Source organism: Planococcus citri, chromosome 2 (assembly GCF_950023065.1).
Source record: "Planococcus citri chromosome 2, ihPlaCitr1.1, whole genome shotgun sequence".
In the NCBI taxonomy this organism is placed as follows: domain Eukaryota; kingdom Metazoa; phylum Arthropoda; class Insecta; order Hemiptera; family Pseudococcidae; genus Planococcus; species Planococcus citri.
The window spans coordinates 27,141,456-27,160,168 of NC_088678.1; the positions used below are offsets into that span (position 1 = coordinate 27,141,456).

The window sequence follows — 18,713 nt, forward strand, 5'->3', positions numbered from 1 at the left end:
GATTATTTCGCTGATCGTGCTGTGATGCAAAATTAGATGTGAAAATTTGATCAAAGTCAAACCTCAAACGTGCCTATTTTGGCTTGGTTGTTTTGTCAAACCGGTCAAAGGTTTCATGATTCTGCTGAATGCTGAATCAATCAATCTGACAATGCTAAATTTAGTTATCCTAATTCCTAGCACGGAATACGAGCAGGAGCAATAAACTTTCGTAGAAAAAAAATCAAAAAATGTTACCCACCCAACTGTCCAATCACGTTCCACGTTCCAGCCAAACGCACTCTAGTGGACGATTCGGTATACCGAGGGGTGTGCAGTTTGCATGTCACAGATGAAGCAGATGTTTCAACAAAAATGTAACTGAAATTTTTGTTTTTGTGTTTGTTGTTGAATCGAGAAATTCGAGATCGTGTTTTCAATTTTCACTTTTTCGTATAATTCAAATTGCATTTTTTGCTCAAGTGTCTTTTTTCATGTGTAATTTTCATTTATAAAATGTGAGCTGAGGAGTTGAATTAATACAGCCATGCGGACGTAGACTTAGGTACTTACCAAATATCTTAAATAAGTAACAATAGGCCGGTTGTATATTTCGAAAATGAAAACTTCAAGCCTCAAAATAAAATGAAATTTGCCTATTTTTATGCGAGAGGCGAGTCCCTAAAAGGAGCTGTGTTTCAAAAACAGAGTAAATACAAGCTGTGAAGGCTTTATTTCTGAAAAGTACAGGCTTTTACGATTATTTCAAGCTATTCGTGAATAAAATTCGTTGGAAACTGTTCACTTCTGAGTGATTTTGAAATCTTTGTTTACAATATTCGCGCTTCATTTCAGCGTTAGTTTTCGCCTAGTTTTGATTAAATTGTCATCAAAATATCTTGAAATGATCGTAAACGCTTCTACTTTCCGAAGATCAAGCCTTCCTTCGTGGCTTAATTCTACCGAATTTGTAAAATTTGAGCTTTTCAGCTATAGATGACCAGAATTTGCCCATTTCTATGTAAGAGATGATCAGCTGAAAAAGCCTACGAGACCTATTTCCAAACGAAGCAAAAATAAGCTACGAAGGCTTCATTTTTGAAAATTAGAAGCTTTTACGATTATTCTATATTATTTTGTGATCGAAATCCGTTCGAAACTAATCATTTCAGAAGGATCGAAAATCTCTGTTTACAAATTTTCATTTTTCATTGCAACGTTGGTGTTCACATTCCACTGGTGAATGAAAAATGATGAGATGTCTTTTTATCAAACTCGTCTCGTTTTTTCGGATTGAAAATCGTACGATGCAATGACCAAAAAAAAAATGAAGATGCTTTCTCTTTTATATTTATTGTATACTATGGAACTTTGTGAAGAAATATTGGGAAAAAATGTCGTTCACATCATTTTGATTTACTAGCTACCTCATGTAAATTATTCATTCATTTATGTATTTATTGCAGAACCGTTTCTACTGAAAAACATCAACTTGAAGGCACAACGATGATAAATGTATGTCCTAGCAGTGTTTCACATGCGTTGTGAATTGCAGATAATTCAACATGGATTTATTTCGATTGGATCCTTCTCTGAGAAAAGGTTTCTCAGAAAGGCCTTCTCATTTTCAAAGAACTGACGTACCTTCTGCGGTATCGCATCATGGCGACTTATCTAAAGTAAGGCGATGAAATTTGGTTTATTAAATATGATTGTTTGAAGTTGACAACCTACATATAGGGTGCCCAGAAATATCGTGAACCCCTTACAAAGTTTTCTGCTAAATATTTCGGTTGGTCACAGTGAATGATAATAATGATAGCACATGATTGGTTGTTATACTGAGGTGATAACATTCCACCAATCATATGCATCTATTTCACGTTGCCAACCTATATTTTTAATTAAAAAAACTTTCTTTGGGGTTCACGATATTTCTGGGCACCCTGTATATATGCAGCGCAATGTAATCGTTGAAACATCGATATCGTTTCAGTTTCCTGGTAGCGATCTTTTGAGTAGTTCTGCGTGGAGTTCAGTTATTCATCAACCTGATCAAGATTCTGATCCTGAAGATTTACCGTCCACTGTCGATATTGATGCTATCAAGGTAATATCAATCATTATTATATCATTCAACATTGCATTATTTTGTCTCATTCAATTTGCTATAAGATATACATATATAACCACTGAGAGAAAAAAATGACATCAAATACGATTTTCAAAAAAATGATCCTAATTGAAAAAAATCTGCTCGTACCTTTAGGAACCTCCTACTCCTGTAAACGCGTCAGCTCAAACACCTGCCGGTCAGCTGCATGGGGATAGTCATTCGTTCGAGTTGAGTGATGAACAAAATATCGGAGATAGTGGTTCTGACTCGGATTCCGATTCGGAAAGTGGAAACAGTGATAACGAGGTAACATTCGACTCTTTATTTATTGATATTTTTTCTTAGGCACATACAATTGTTCGTATACCGTCACATAATAACATGTTTAATTCGCAGAATGCTGCCAGTGGAGGTGACTCGGGAAGCTGTAGCGACTCCGACTCCGTTTCGAGCCACCTTAGCTCAAGTAGCGGTAAAGATAAACCGCCATCTTCACGTTCTTCGCGTTCCAATTCGCCACCTTCTGCGCATAACAATCAACGACAACAGTTCGCGGTACGAGAAACGAATTTTGATCAGGTAATACTTCGTCACGAAGTTAATGCGCATCCGAAAAAGCGCGAATTTTTCAATATTTGTTTGGTTTTTCAGGGTGGTCTTAGATTGAAGTTTTCTGCGCTGAAACGTTCGAAACAGAAGTTTGGCAACGACAACGCCGAGATTTCATCTGACTCTTCTGAATCTAAAATCGAATACGATGGCCGGCTAAAGAATAAAAAAATGTTCACTTCTAAAGCGAGGAACGATATTAAAAATAAATCCACGTTTTTCGCCAAAAAACAGCCAAAACGTCGTAATTCGAACGACAAAGACTCTGATAGCGATTCTTCGTCATCGTGTCATACAACTCCTGAAAAACCGTATAGTCCTTGGAATGCAAAAGCACGCCTTAGTATGAAATCAAATTCTAGAATGGAAACTAGCATCGGTCGTTCGAAAGCTGCAGTATTAGATAAAACTTGTTTCGGTGTGGGTAGAGATACCAAAAATGATAGATTGACGAGCCTTTCGACGAATAAACGAAATGATTCGAACAGAAGTATGTTTTCAAGTGCTAAAGAATCAACATCCTTTGGTGCGATGCATTCTAAATGTCGTGGTTTAAATAAATCAGCTTTTGGGTCGCCTTCGTTAAAGGTAAGGTTTCTCATTCAGTTATTGGAATAGTGTTTGTTTTTTTAAGAGCTTTCTGAAACGTTATTGGTGTATTTTCAGTTACCTCACGCTTGTAAACTATCCGAAGATTCGGACGAAAGTTTAGATAATTCCAAAACGTTGAAAAATGCGAATAAAAAGGAAAACGATCGCGATACGATAGAAAAATTAGCTCAGCAATTGACTCAGCCAGGCACCGCAACGGATCAATTACAAGTAATTTGTGTTGAATTAGTTTTGTTGTACATATACAAAAAAAAAAAAAACATACCATTCATGCTTGATTTTCATAGGTATTGAACGAAGAAGACTTGGCGGCCGTATTACCAGACGTGGAAGGCGGTGCAAGCGGTGCGGGTGAATTTGAATTGGCTGAAGGCAGCGCAACTGGAAAAAAACGAATTCAGCCGATTGCAGAAAACAAAAAAATCGATTCGTCGGATTCGAGTAGCGATACCGAAATGTTCCCTAAGCAAAAGCAAATAGTTAGAGATGTAATCAACAGTATACATATTGATTCGGATTCTTCCAACGTCAGCGATGACTCGAACCACGAGCACAGATCATCTGACGACTCTACCTCTAACGACAAACGTGAAAAACAAAAAAGGAATGAAAAGGTACGAACATATCAATCGAATAAAATCCAACTTCAAAGAACGTGTGTATTTTCATTATGTTCCGTATTTAATAGGCGCAGTATTCTCCTCGAAACAAGCAAGTCGCTAGTTTGGCTAAAAACAACGTGAAAAATTCACCAAAATCGAGTAAAGCTTCCAATATTTTGACTTCGAAGGATAAAAATAATGAAAATGTGGTCGCCAAGAAACGTGGAAGACCGCCTAAAATTAAACCTGCACCAACAGCTGATATAGAAACCTACATGCGGCTGGATTGCTCCGTTTCTAATGTTTCGCCTGACAGTGGTATCCAGTCTAATGCAGGATCTCCTTCGTATCATAATTTGCATTCATCAGGGGCGACTCATAATCAGAATTCGCGTTCGACTGGAAACAAACTCGCCTCCGTGTCTTCAAAATCGTTCAGCTTGACACAAAAAGCAGTATTATCAGCTTCGAAAAAGAAAAACAGAAAGGAAATGATTACCACTCGCGAGGTGCGTATTTTATTTCAAATTTATAAACATATCCGGATTCGGATGTGATCGACGTTTAATTTATCTGCAATATTTTTACAGACTGGTAAAGCTGTCACTTCCCAATTTTATAAAAGCAAAGCCGAAATGGAAAAGAAATCAACCTTAGCTCAAAAGCAAACAGTCCGTTCGAAGACGACCAATGAAAATGTAAAAACGTCGGCTCACTTCGATACTAAAATTCGGCAATCCGCATCAAATGCGGATCTACCTCATTTACTTAAACGTCGAGGTGATATAGAGAAGAAATCTGCGCCAACTTTGAAACCAGTAGCACGTCCCACTCACATCGATCAAAAACTTTCACAAGCTACGTCAAATATGGTCGCTATGCATGGCGATTTAACGTTATTCCAAGGCAAAAGAGGTCCGGGAAGACCGAAAAAACTCGTTTCCGCCAAAGTGAATGGCAAAACGAAATCTGAAAAGATGCTGCCTCTTGAACTAGACGGACCGTACGAAAAAGCAAATTATTCTGCGCAGAAACCGTTAATTAACTTGTCCGACGATTACAGAACCAACCCGAAGAAATTGAAATACTTCGGGTCTGTCGATATGTGTTCAGAAAGTAAAAAGAAGCATAAAAAAACAAAATCCAATCTCGCACTGGTTGTGTATGAATCTCTGAAACCTCCTGTGTCTCAAAAAATGCCTTTGCGTCCGGTCCAGAAGGAATGGCTGCGTAAGCATAAGAAACGCAAGAAAAAAGATAGCAAAGAAAAAAACGTTGATACGGAAGTAATGAAGATGATCGATGATTTAGTCGATACGTTCGATAAGAAATGCATTATCGAAGAGAGAAAAATGTAAGTATCCTCGATTCAAGCATTGAAAAATAAAATATCTCGACCTGTTACAGATAATATGTATCACTTTTGAATCTTTTGTGGCCGCATTGCTGTGTAATGTGATATACTTACGTGATAAATATATTTCTGTTTCTTAGATCAAAACTGACTCATCGGTTGAAAGAAAAGCCGAAGAAGAAGAAAAATACGGAAAAAGTGAAACATAGCGATAATGAATTTGAATTCGAACCCGTTCCGTCTGCTTCAGTTGCCACGAATATTGCCAGTAATAAACGAAGAAATAAGAAAAGTGCCATTGAAACCCCCAAAGTAATTATTTAAGTACATATGTAGTCGGGGAGTCCGCTTAAGGATCTATTGCACCTCTCCTCGATCCTCTGGGACAACTTTTTTCTGAAAAGGAGAGTCCTAAGGAACATTTCTAGCCCTTGTACTCAAAAAAAAGTGACCCTGCTTGACAGGTCAGCCGAAATCGCAGATTTTGCGTTCCAACATAGGACTTGCACAAAATTTTTCAAACCGTACAAAGGTAGATCGAAAGATCAGGCAAAAATTCATCACCTGTCAAAATTTCGAGTGTTAAAGTGCGTTTTTTGAATTTTGGTGAATTTTTGAAAATAAATTCAGGCCAAAAATGAGGGAAAAAATCAAAATTTTACCAAATTGATCGAGAAAGCTGAAATTTGGGATATACCCTATTTTCGACATGCCAAATCGATTGGAAACCTTTTCAAACCGTTTTGAGCAGTTCTGGAGCCTCCAGCATATTTTTAGAACTTGAAATTCCCACAAATTTTCATCAAATGGAGTTGTATAACCGAAATTTACTCTGCAAACTAATTTCAATACGCTACGAAGTCAACTGCAGGGGGATTTCAAGTCGTTTTGGAGCCTCCAGCGATTTTTTTAAAATTACTGAAGCCTCAAGCAGATTTTTGAAACTTGAAATTTCCCCAAAATTTCATCAAACGGAGATGGAAAGTCGAAATTCATTCTGCAAACTAATTTCAATGCGCTACGAAGTCGACTGCTGGTGGATTTCAAGTCGTTTTGGAGCTTCCAGTGGCTTTTTGAAAGGTCGTATGGCGTTTTTTTTGGAAAATTGAAATTTCCAAAAAGTAGCTGGAAGCTTCAAAACCATTTGAATCCACCATGTAGTCGACCTCATATCGCATTGAAATTAGTTTGCGAAGTAAATTTCAGCTTGCCAACTCCATGCGGGAATTTCTAGTTTCAAAAATCTACTAGAGGCTCCAGTAATTTTCAAAAAGTCGCTGGAGGCTCCAAAATAACTTGAACCTACCTGAAGTCGTCTTCAGAGGGTGTTAAAATTGGAGTGTAGAGTAAATTTCAGCTTTCCATTTCCATCTGATGAAATGTTGTAAAAATTTGAAGTTTGAAAAATCTGCTGGAGGCTTCAGTAATTTTCAAAAAATCGCTGGAGACTCCAAAACGACTTGAAATTGACCTGTAGTCGACTTCATAGCGCATTGAAATTGTTTGCAGAATTAATTTCAGCTTTTCAATTCCATTTGTTGAAATTTTGTGGGAATTTCGAGTTTCAAAAATCTGCTGGAGGCTCCAGAATTGCTCAAAACTGTTTGAAACAGTTTCCAATCGATTTGGCATGTCGAAAATAGGGTATATCCCAAATTTCAGCTTTCTTGGTCAATTTGGTAAAATTTTGATTTTTTCCCTCATGTTGGCCTAAATGTATATAATTTTCAAAAATTTACCAAAAATCGAAAAAGGCACTTAAGCATATAAAAATGTTGACAGGTGATACATTTTCGCCTGATCTTTCGATCTACTCCCCCTTTAAGAAAAAAGTTGTCTTGGAGGATCGAGGGGGGGAGGTTCAACGGGCTCCCCAACTAATGAACTATTCATTGGATATATGTATTGTTTTGTTGGCAGTTGAAAACTGATTTATATATTGTGTTTGTCATGTGTTGCAGGTGTTGCATACCAGCGAACAAAGGTTACCATTGAAAAAACGTCATTACCACGTATCCGCATCTTCGATTACCAGCAATGGTCACCAGAATAATGGCGAAAGCAAGAATCGTACCGAAAAACAAGCGATTTCGCATTCGAACGAAACCACGTCCCTGTTACCGAGCACTACTGACAACGTAGCGAAAATCAGCGAAAACGTAAAATCAAAAGTAGACGGTCTGAAAACATCATCAAAATCAGACACCCAAAAACCCGTATCAAAGAGCGAAGTCGTCAAATCAACGACGAAACTGGAATCAAACAAAACATCTGCCAAAGTCGATTCGCTGAAAGTTTCATCCAAAGATACGATCAAAAATCTGCCTAAAAACGAACCGCCCAAAAGTTCTAACAAAACCGATAATCGTAAAACATCCGCCAAAGTTGTCAATCAGCATCCTAGTAGAAGCGAATCGAACAAAAATAGTAAACTAGATTCTGGCAAAGATGAGCCCGATGTTACGGCCAGTAACGATAATGCTGACAGTGTTGTTACCGCAGCAGTCACTTCGAACAAAAAATCCCGACCTGACGAAGAGAAAAAACATACTAGGAACGTGGTCCCGAAAGAATTATTGCCATTCTTGCCTCTGAGAAGGTCTGGTAGGAGTATCACCAAAAAAGAAGAGCCATCGTCGCCGGATAAGAAATCAAAATCCAATACAAAAAACAAACCGGTTAGAAACGAGAACGAAGTTGAAATCGATGCTATTTCTGATGCTAATTGTAAAAGAAGTTCCAAACGAACCGAAACGACGAGTAAGGCTAACTCTACCAGTACTCCCGAAGGTGGCAATTCCGCAAATGGTTTAATTTCGAAGAAAGAACAAGCTGCAGTGTTGGTCGTTGATTCAAACAACGCGAATAATGACAAAGAAATTACTGATGAAAAGATCATTACGAACACTCCAGTGAAGCTTCAAACTACGAGCAATAAACCTCAACTCATCACACCGTTACCTTCGGAACCGGTACAGCAAAATACTTCGGCAGTTACTTTAAAGCCACCGGCTGGAGTTTTCGAGCCTTCGAGAAAATTACCAGCTTCTGTATCTAAACCGAAGAAATCTTCTATAGACGACGTTCTGTCTAAATTGAAAGAAAAGCTCAAGGATTTAGATTCGCCTTCGAAAAACACGACGACGTTGATCGAGAAAATCGGAGTAGTTAAAAACGACGTTATAGACAGTGCAAATAACGATCGTTGTCTTAGATCCAAACGTCCAAGCACCGAAACTGATGCCGTAGCTGCTAAAAAAAGTAAAATATGCAAAGATATGAGCATTCGATTGCGTAAACTGTCTCATAGCGAATTGGTCAACAACGGTATCGTCAAGACCGAAGTAAAACCAAAATTGAAGCGTAGAAAGACCATAAACAGAACTGGGTTCCCTGTCAAGAAGAAAAAGAAACGAAGTAAAATCGACACCGAATCGATTCTAAGTATTAATACAGATGATGAAACGTATTGCAACTCTACCGAAGACGAAAAGACTGATGAAAACAATATCGCAGAAATCTACTTGACAGGAAAAGTGAAAAACGAATCGATCGAAGAACAAGGACATAAAAGTCAAACTACCAACAGTTCCATCCTTCCACGTTCTGCTGATAGCGATGTCAGAGTGAAAAGCGAAGTGATGAGTGAAGATGAAACCGTTCAAGTTAAAAATATGCGGTTGTTAGTCAAGAACTCCAAAAAGAAACTCACAAAGCAGCAAGATCTATCCAATAGATTTCTTCCATCTCGTTGCAGTGCTCGCATTTACATAAAGCAACAAATACGAGCCAGAGAGATGAAAAAATCGAAGAAAAAACCCGCAAAGAAATCCAAAGCGAAAAAAGGATCGAAGTTGGGCAATAAAAATATCCAAAAACCAGTTCCAACTAAATTACTCGAACCTAGAACGTGTAAACAGAAATGTCTTTCTAAAAATGGTCTTCAGGAAGGAACAATCCTAAAAAATGACAGCAATAAGGATACGAAGGGCAGAGAAGAAACTGATAGAGAAGAATTCAGGTAATGATAACGTTACTTTTTTTTCATTTACTTTCGAGTTACGATTGAATTGAAACACTCGATCTTATACTAATTTATTTTTATGTAGCGACTCCGATTCCGTAAAATATCAAAGTTTGAAGAAAATAGAAATACCTAAATGGAAGAAAAAGTATTACGTCGCTGGCTTGTTTTCTGATTCTTACAAAGAAGAAAAGTAAGTTTCGATTTGATGAAAATCGACGAATATTCGATCATTATAAATATGTATATTAAAATTTTTACGTACTTGTAGACAAAACCTCGGAGACGCGAAGAATCGATCAAATTATAAAGAAGAAGACCATCCTCACAGTTTGTTACCACCTCCTGCCTACGCTAATGATTACGTACGCGAAAGAAGAGTCAACTTTAAACTACCTTACGATTTATGGTGGCAGCATTCGCACAATCAATTGCCTGGAAGAGATGGCGTGGTTCATTCTTGGAATTACAAAAAAATACGAACTAGTAAATTCTTATTCTTCATAATTAATAAATCAACCGATAATGAAACGTGCAACGTTAACGTTACTTATACTTTTCAGATGTGTACTACGACGTAAAACCAACGTATATGTACGAAGCTCAAGCGTGTAATTGTAAAGTACCTACAGAAAAAGATGAACTCGGATGTGGCGAAGACTGCATTAATCGTTTAGTTTACGCCGAATGTTCTCCGGATCTGTGCCCTTTGAAGCAAAAATGCTCCAATCAAAAAATACAGAAACACGAATGGTCCCCGAAATTGGTGAAATTCATGACTCAAGACAAGGTATGCGGCGTAATCGAACCTCATTGGTTGAGAAATCACTTCAAGTAAAGTTCACAGTGACCTGAAACCATGGTACTTTTTGTTACAGGGTTGGGGAGTAAAAACGAAAGAAGCAATCAAGAACGGCGCATTTGTCTTGGAATACGTTGGCGAAGTTGTCACCGATAAAGAATTCAAGAAACGCATGACATCGTTGTATAAAGACGATATTCATCATTATTGCCTCAATCTAGACGGTGGTTTATTAATCGATGGTCATCGTATGGGTGGATTTGGTCAGTTTCGTTAGTTAGATTATTCGCAAGATGAATTTCATTCGCGAGAATTCGTTGTAACGATGAATTTATATTTTTATGACAGGTCGTTTTGTTAATCATTCGTGCGAACCGAATTGCGAAATGCAAAAGTGGAGTGTGAACGGTTTATTTCGAATGGTGTTGTTTGCATTACGCAATATCGAAGCTGGCGAAGAACTAACGTACGATTATAATTTTGCCCTGTTTAATCCGGCAGAAGGACAGGTATATTGAGAAAACACGAGCACGACTTATGAATGATCATATTTCCAATAAACACTAATGTATGTATGTTTTCAATATTTAGCCTTGTTTGTGCGGATCTACCAAGTGTCGTGGAGTTATCGGTGGAAAATCTCAACGTGTTCCTCTGAACAATGTTAATAATCCTACGCACGATGCGGACAGTTGTAGCTCTTCAAATGCTGCGTCTAATGCTGACAAAAAATCAAATAGACAGAGGTATGTTCTATTTCAATCCCTCTTTTACTTTCGCCTTTATGTTTACGTATTAATATTATGTATAAATTAAGCTGCGTGGCAGCGTAGTCCTAAGGAACATTTCTAGCCCTTGTCCTCAAAAAAAAGTGGCTCTACTTCCAAAATGGCGGCCAGTTTGATTGACAGGTCAGCCGAAATCGCAGATTTTGCGTTCCAACATAGGACTAGCATGAAATTTTTTAAACCGCAGAAAGGTAGATCGAAAGAGCAGGCAAAAATTCATCACCTGTAAAAATTTCAAGTGCTAAAGTGCCTTTTTCGATTTTTGGTGAATTTTCAAAAATCAAATTTTGGCCAAAATGTGAAAAAAATCAAAATTTTACCAAATTGACCTAGAAAGTTGAAATTTGGGATATACCCTATTTTCGACCTACCAAATCGCTTGGAAACTGTTTCAAACCATTTTAAGCTGTTCTGGAGCCTCCAGCAGATTTTTGAAACTCGAAATTCCCACAAAATTTCATTAAAAGGAGTTGGAAAGCCGAAATTTATTCTGCAAATTAATTTCAATACGCTCGAAACCAACTGCAGGTGAATTTCAAATCATTTTGGAGCCGCCAGCGACTTTTTGAAAATTACTGGAGTCCCCACCAGATTTTTGAAACTTGAAATTTCTTCCTTTTTGCTAAAAATTTACAAACCTCGCTGTGTGTAGCCAAATTTGCTGAAAAATTAGATAAATTTTTTACCCAAGAATTAAGTACCCCAAAGTTGCGCCTTTTTGTCAAAAATTACTAAAACGTTCCGGTTTTTTCGAAAAAGTTGCAGAATAGCCCAACTTTTTTGACAAAAATTGAGAAAAAATCACTTTTTTGCCAATTACTAAAAGAAAATATTATTTTTTTGTTAAAATTGTCAACAAAATTTCTTTTTAACAAAAATTTTAGCTTTTCAGCAAAATTGCTACAAAGCCTTGCTTTCTTGCCAAAAATTTCCAAAAGCTGCTTACCACTTTTTGTCATACAAGAATTCTCAAAATTTTGTATTTTGCTGCTATCAAAAATTTAATCCAACTTTTTTGACAAAAATTACAAAAAAAATCACTTTTTTGCCAATGATTACTAAAATTTCTTTTTTTTCTTTTTTTTTTTTGCTAAAATTGTCAAAGATTTTTCTTCTTAACAAAAATTTTAGCTTTTCAGCAAAAATACTACAAAGTCTTGCTTTCTTGCCAAAAATATCCAAAAACTACCTGCCACTTTTTCTCATGAGAATTATCAAAATTTTGTATTTTGCAAATTTACTGCCAAAAATTTTGCCAAATCTTTTTGAAAAAAATTACCAAAAAATCTTTTCTTTTTTTTTGTTGAAATTGTTAAAAATTTTTCTTGTCAACAAAAATTTCAGCTTCTCAGCAAAATTACTACAAAGTCTTGCTTTCTTGCCGAAAATTTCCAAAAACTGCCTACCACTTTTTGTGGTACAAGAATCATCAAATTTTTGTATTTTGCAAATTTACTGCCAAAAATTTAGCCCAACTGTTTTGACAAAAATTATGCAAAAAAAATTACTTTTTTGCCAATAATTACCAAAAAATCTTTTTTTTTTGTTAAAGTTGTCATCAATTTTTCTTGTCAACAAAAATTCTAGCTTTTCAGCAAAATTAAATTTACTGCCAAAAATTGCTAAGAAGCCCTGCCTTTTGATAAAATTATTGTCAAAGTCTTGTTTTCTGCAAAAAATAGCAAAAAGTCTCGCCATTTGTCAAAATTGCCTTAAAAGTCTAATTTTTTGGCAAAAATTGTTAAAAATTGTGTTTTTTTTTCCAAAAAATTTCAAAAAGTCTCACTTTTTCCAAAAATTTGTCCTAATTGTCGAAATGTGTCATTTTTTTAAATCAAAAATCGCTATAAATCCATTTTTTTGCTGAAATTGTCAAAAGTTTCACTTTTCGCCAGAAATTGCCAAATTATTTCCTTGTTACCCCAAAATGGCAAAAATCTTGGATTTTTTTCATCTATTTTTTTTGACAAAAATTGCGTGAAAGTATCACTTTTTTGGTACTAATTGCCAAAAAGTCTTACTTTTTGCGAAAATCGTACCTACAAGTTTCCAAGTTTTCATTTTTATAGATTTTAATTTTTTTTAAAAAAGTTGTGTTTTTTTTCTGCATTGAAATGTTTTGACCGTGTATTGTCACTTTTTCAGTTACCTTTTAATTACTTTTTAGAGCTGTTTTGGTTACTAAAGTTACTTTTTTTTTGAAAAAAAAAAATGAGTACGAGTCCTGAATGTATACCTGATAAGTGATAACTATAGGTATTCAAGGCATCGTATAATTCTAGAGACCCTGTTCAAATAATCCATATCGCATATCCAAATAATACATATTCGCATTATTGATCTTACAGGCCTCGAAAACAAATACGCAAAAACACGAATATTGAAAGTAGCCAACATCTTAGGAGAGATTCAGTTGCCAGCAGCAATAGTATTGGTATATTACCTCTACGTAATGCCTACAATTTAATACCTGTCAAACCACTCACGTTGGAGGAGAAGAAAATTGTATTGAATTTCCGCGTATTCCTGATTCGTAATTTGATCAAGGTAGGCGTATAATTAATATTTCTTACGAACAGGGTATTTTATCTTTTCTACTTCATAATATTTGAACCGATTTATCTGTTGATTTAAATCCACCCGCTTGTTTTTAGATTCAACGTTTCCGAGAAAAGCTTTTACAAAATGGTAACAACAAAGAGAACGCAAACAACTTGAATCAGAACTGTGTGGAAGACGCTGCTGCCAAAGAATCAGCTGTTTTTGTTACTCATTTCAACGCTTTATCTACGCAAAGAGGTATTACAACGCGACGTTTAGCTCAAGCCCAAGATAACCCCGAAGTGACGAGGACTGTTCTTCTTGCGAAAGTTTTTCGAACTATTTTCAACGACGTGGTTTCTGCCAAAGGTACTTGTATATTTCACAAGTATTTTTTCTGCATACATAGACATACGTTAATTGCACTAAATTAATACAAATACGATCGCGCAGATGAAAAAGGACAACCGTTCAGTTCACTTTTTATGACGTTGCCTTCGAAGAGAAAACTACCGATGTACTACCAACGTATAAGTGATCCTATAGATCTGACTACTATCGAGAGAAACATCGTTACCGGAATGTACAAAAATGTCGAACTATTCGACAAAGATATGAAAAAACTGATTGCCAACAGCGTAAAATACTATAAACGAACTTCGGATTACGGAATCGCCGCTGTCAGATTGAGAAAAGAGTACAACATATCGAAATTGAAGCACGTCGATGAACTAAAGGAAGTTATCGGAGAATCAATACCAGCGACGTTTATGCCTGGTCAAGAGGATCCTGGTTGGTGTCGTATTTTATTCGAAGTACCCAATAGTTAGTCTTGAATCTTATTTTGAAAATATAACCGACGTAAATTCTTTCAGGTGACGAAGAAGAAGATGTTATCAGATGTATTTGCGGGTTCTACAAAGACGAAGGCGTTATGATTCAGTGCGAAAGATGTCTGGTGTGGCAACATTGCGATTGCGTCAAAGGCGACCCGAATGCTGAATTTTATTTATGCGAGAGATGCAATCCTCGAGAACTCGATTACGATATACCTCTCGATAGTGTACCTGAATACGCGCAACCTGGAGAAAAGCATTATTTAACTTTGATGAGGGATAATTTGCAAATCAAGCAAGGTATATTTTTGTTTTGGTTTTACGCTTGTTGGTATATTTGACTCCCTTTAGTCGTCAAATTGTGGCGAATTATTTCCAAGTGAAAGAGCTAGCGAGATGAATGAAGCGGCGTTGAGTAAGGTTAGGGAAAAATAAGGGCTTTCAAAAGCGACTAGCAATGTATTCTACACACCAAGGCGTCAAAAACGTGATATGAATTTTTTGAAACCGGTTCTTCAATTTGCAACCAGTTGACAAAAATACCCAAAAATTGTAGATAGAGAAAAAAAACTTGAAACAAAAGTTGTTGAGTGTGAAAAATTGAACCATTTTTGCTGATCGGATTTTGAAACCGGTTCACTAATTTGCAACCAGTCATCAAAAATTAACTAAAATTGAGGATGGAGAAAAAAGCTTGAAACAAAAGTTGAGGGGCGTGCAAAATTACACGATTCTGTTCAATCACATTTTAAAACCGGTTGATTGGTTCGCACTTAGCAACCAGTTTTTGTCAACCACCTAAAAATTAGAGATAGAGAAAAAAGCTTAGAACAAAAGTTGTAGAGCATGAAAAATTGAACCATTTTCACAGATCGGATTTTGAAAATGGCTGATTAATTTGCAACCAGGTACCTTTCGAGGGCTCCCGAATCATCTTTCAAACTTTTTGGGTAATTGTCAAAAACTGGTTGCTAAATGCGAGCCAATGAACCGGTTTCAAATTGTGATTGGAAAAAATTGTGTAATTTTTCACGCTCTATAACTTTTGTGTCAAGCTTTTTTCTCAATCTACAATTTTTAGGTATTTTTTGATAACTGGTTGCAAAGTACTGAACCGGTTTCAAAATCTGATCAGCGAAAATGGTTCAATTTTTCAACTGATCTTTCAAACTTCTTTCTCTATCTCCAATTTTTGGGTAATTGTCAAAAACTGGTTGCTAAAATGCGAGCCAATGAACCGGTTTCAAAATGTGATTGGACAGAATTCTGTAATTTTTCACGCTCTGCAACTTTTGTTTCAAGCTTTTTTCTCTTTCTCCAATTGTTAGGTGATTGTCAAAAACTGGTTGATAAATGCTAACCAATCAACCGGTTTCAAAATCAATGCGATTGAACAGAATTGTGTAATTTTTCACGCCCTACAACTTTTGTTTCCAGGTGGGAACAAAAAATAAAAGGCGAAAAAAATTTTTTAAAGCTTTTTTCTTTATCTCTAATTTTTAGGTAATTTTTGATGACTGGTTGCAAATTAATGATTAATGAACTGGTTTCAAAATCCGATCAGCGAAAAAATGGTTCAATTTTTAACGCTCTACAATTTTTGTTTCAAGCTTGTTTCTCCATCTTCAATTTTTGGGTAATTTTCAAAAATTGGTTGCTAAATGCGAGCCAATGAACCGGTTTCAAAATGTGATTAGACAGAAGACAGAATTGTGTAATTTTTCACGCTCTACCACTTTTGTTTCAAGCTTTTTTCTCTATCTTCAATTTTTGGCTGATTGTCAAAAACTGGTTGCTAAAAGCGAGCCGATGAACCGGTTTCAAAATTTGATTAAACAGAATTATGTAATTTTTAAGCTCTTTAACTTTTGTTTCAAGCTTTTTTCTCTATCTACAATTTTTAGATATTTTTTGTCAACTGGTTGCAAATTAATGAACCGGTTTCAAAAAGTTCATATCACGTTTTTGTCCCCTTCGTGTGTAGAATACATTGCACCAATAAAAACCAGTTTGAATTTTTTGACCAAACCGGTTTTTCAATTTGTGGACACCCAGTGGGTGGACCTGAAGTTTTCAAGGTCGCTTTTGAAAGCCAAAAGGCCCTATTTTTCCCTACTCAACGCCACTTCATTCATCTCGCTAGCTCTTTCCACTTGGAAATAAAAGCCACCGAGCACTACTTTTATGTCATACTGATTGATTTTTCATTTTAAATCCAAGTACCTACTTCTAGATTGATAGATTAAATTAATATTTGGTAGAAATAAAAGGAAGAAGGAGCGAGAAATCGTTAAATTTTTGCCTAAAAAAATATGCTGATTTTTCATTTTTTTTTCATATTACTTACCTATCTGAATCGATATTTCTAAAAATGAGGTATCCTATATCTCTGAAGATTCAAGGAGGATTATTAATATTTAGAAAGAGCGTATTGCAATTTTCAGATATCCTTTGTAATTGTTTTAATTAATATAATTAATTATGGTATTTTCGCAGGTGATACGGTTTACGTGCTGAGAGATATTTTCAATCCCGAAACGAAGACGAGACATACGTTCAAAACGATTAAAAACTTCAAATTCGACGACTGTGATATTTTCCGCGTGGAGAGATTATGGATAAATGAAAAGTAAACCCTTGTTTTGGTTTAAAGCTCCTCAAATTGTGTACAAAATCATAAACCTACTCACCTGTTTGCATTTTAAATTTCAGAGGGGAAAGGATGTCATTCGGACACCACTATCTGCGTCCTCACGAAACTTACCACGAACCGTCGAGAAAATTTTTCACTAATGAAGTCGTTCACATCCCTTTATACGAAGCGGTGCCTTTGGATTTAATTATGGGACAGTGTTACGTTCTAGGTTTATCAACCTATCGTAAAGGTCGGCCGATAGATTCCGATCCGGAACATATTTACATTTGCGAATTCAGGTACATATTCAACAAGTTTCGTATTCCGTTACCTACCGTTGTGATAAATTCATATTTTCATAAAACTATTCGCTTCCTTACAGAGTGGATAAGCAAGCCAGAGTATTTTATAGACTACCTTCTCCCAAGCAGCCCAAAGTGTGCACCAAAAATTACGCTTTTGATACGTTCGATATCCCATTGAAGCCTGTTCGAACCTATGCGGTGAGTATAATAGCAAAATTCATCGTTGACTGGTAAATATGATCGTTTTTTTACTTACGATGATATACTTCGTTTCAGCCACACGGTGAAGTGAAACTTACATCTAATACGTCTACGTCGTCATCGAGTTCAAAACCATCAATCAACAATTCAAAAGTTCGTGGAGTGAAAATTGAAGAATCGGCTGTCGTTAGTTCAGAGAGTAGTCGTGTATTTCTGGATAGTGCTACAGAAAACTCCAGTAGCGGTATGAAAAATATAGACGAAGATGATATACCGTTGTCACAATTAAGAGACTTTAAAGTAAGTTGAAAACGTAGTATAATTCATTGATGGAAATCCATGGTCGATTGTAACGATTTCGATATTATTTTCAGTATGAAAAACGAAAGCAACGTCTCAATTCGATACTGTTGAAATTATTGGCTAAAAAACCGTCTACGAAGGCACCTCTGGATGCGTCGTATTTGTTAGATTTAGGAAGAAGAAATCGTAAAAAACCAGAACTGTTTTCTACCGGAGTACAGTCTACGGGTTAATCAAGCTTTCAACAACTTTCCACCGTTCAGTATTCATTTGCGTTTGGTAATTCATTAATTTTAAATATTTTTCTACATGATCTTAGCTTTTGCGAACGATGTAATTTTTAACTCATTTCCAAACTCTGGAACGATTTAGAGTGGGAAATGTTTTGTGATATTTATTGTTTTTATAAAATATTACATATTACTTTTTGAAATTGAGTTTAAAGTATTATATTATTATTTTTTTTTTTTGCATAATTTCTATACCAACGTTGTTGAGTATTTTCAACTCCAAAATGTAATGTTTCATTTTGTTTTTTATATTTTACATTTTCAATTTTGTGTACATTATAATGTTTAAAAGACGGTGACATGTGATTTTTGTGTTTGATATTTTGCCCTTTTCTTGTTATTTTGTAACTAATTGTGTTACCTGCATTTGTAAAATTTCATTTTTAGAATTTCATTGTTCTGTCTTCTTATATTCGATTCACGATTTTTTTTTCTTAGCTTGTATTATAATGTCACAGTTTCCTTTTCAATGTTTAATAATTTTTGTCTTGATTTTTTTTTAAAATTTGAGTAATTAATATGTTTGATTGTAATATTGTGATTACGATATTTTTTTGGATAATTTTTAATGCAACCAATTAACATTTTTAAACATTCAATGTTATTGAAATAAAACAATGTTCGACAAATATTAATTTCTTTTCGCTCAATCTGTGTTTTTTTATGCCACCTTTTAGATAAAAATTACGATGATGATTGATTATTCATACCTTTAC

The 18,713-nt window shown here is 35.6% G+C and overlaps 1 protein-coding gene across 1 annotated transcript; it reads left to right on the forward strand.

Moving 5' to 3' along the window:
• Window positions 1-234: 234 nt before the first annotated feature.
• On the forward strand, window positions 235-18,647 carry LOC135835274 (histone-lysine N-methyltransferase ash1-like). The gene is made up of 27 exons (XM_065349456.1): window positions 235-544; window positions 1,446-1,658; window positions 1,976-2,089; window positions 2,249-2,401; window positions 2,492-2,674; window positions 2,747-3,292; window positions 3,371-3,526; window positions 3,604-3,930; window positions 4,005-4,427; window positions 4,509-5,272; window positions 5,413-5,584; window positions 7,234-9,293; window positions 9,382-9,489; window positions 9,568-9,782; window positions 9,860-10,086; window positions 10,175-10,361; window positions 10,447-10,607; window positions 10,690-10,844; window positions 13,235-13,433; window positions 13,541-13,796; window positions 13,881-14,219; window positions 14,303-14,563; window positions 16,760-16,892; window positions 16,976-17,197; window positions 17,281-17,401; window positions 17,480-17,704; window positions 17,779-18,647. The coding sequence occupies exons 2-27, from the start codon at window positions 1,545-1,547 to the stop codon at window positions 17,938-17,940; spliced, it is 7,983 nt and encodes a 2,660-aa protein (XP_065205528.1). The 5' UTR covers window positions 235-544; window positions 1,446-1,544; the 3' UTR covers window positions 17,941-18,647.
• Window positions 18,648-18,713: the final 66 nt, after the last annotated feature.

Excerpts from the sequence above, each read along its gene's own strand:
- LOC135835274 (XM_065349456.1), top strand. The coding sequence starts at position 1,545 with ATGGATTTATTTCGATTGGATCCTTCTCTGAGAAAAGGTTTCTCAGAA. Across the intron at positions 5,273-5,412 it reads ATTATCGAAGAGAGAAAAAT|ATCAAAACTGACTCATCGGT; the intron begins GTAAGTATCCTC and ends TCTGTTTCTTAG. Across the intron at positions 13,434-13,540 it reads TGATTCGTAATTTGATCAAG|ATTCAACGTTTCCGAGAAAA; the intron begins GTAGGCGTATAA and ends GCTTGTTTTTAG.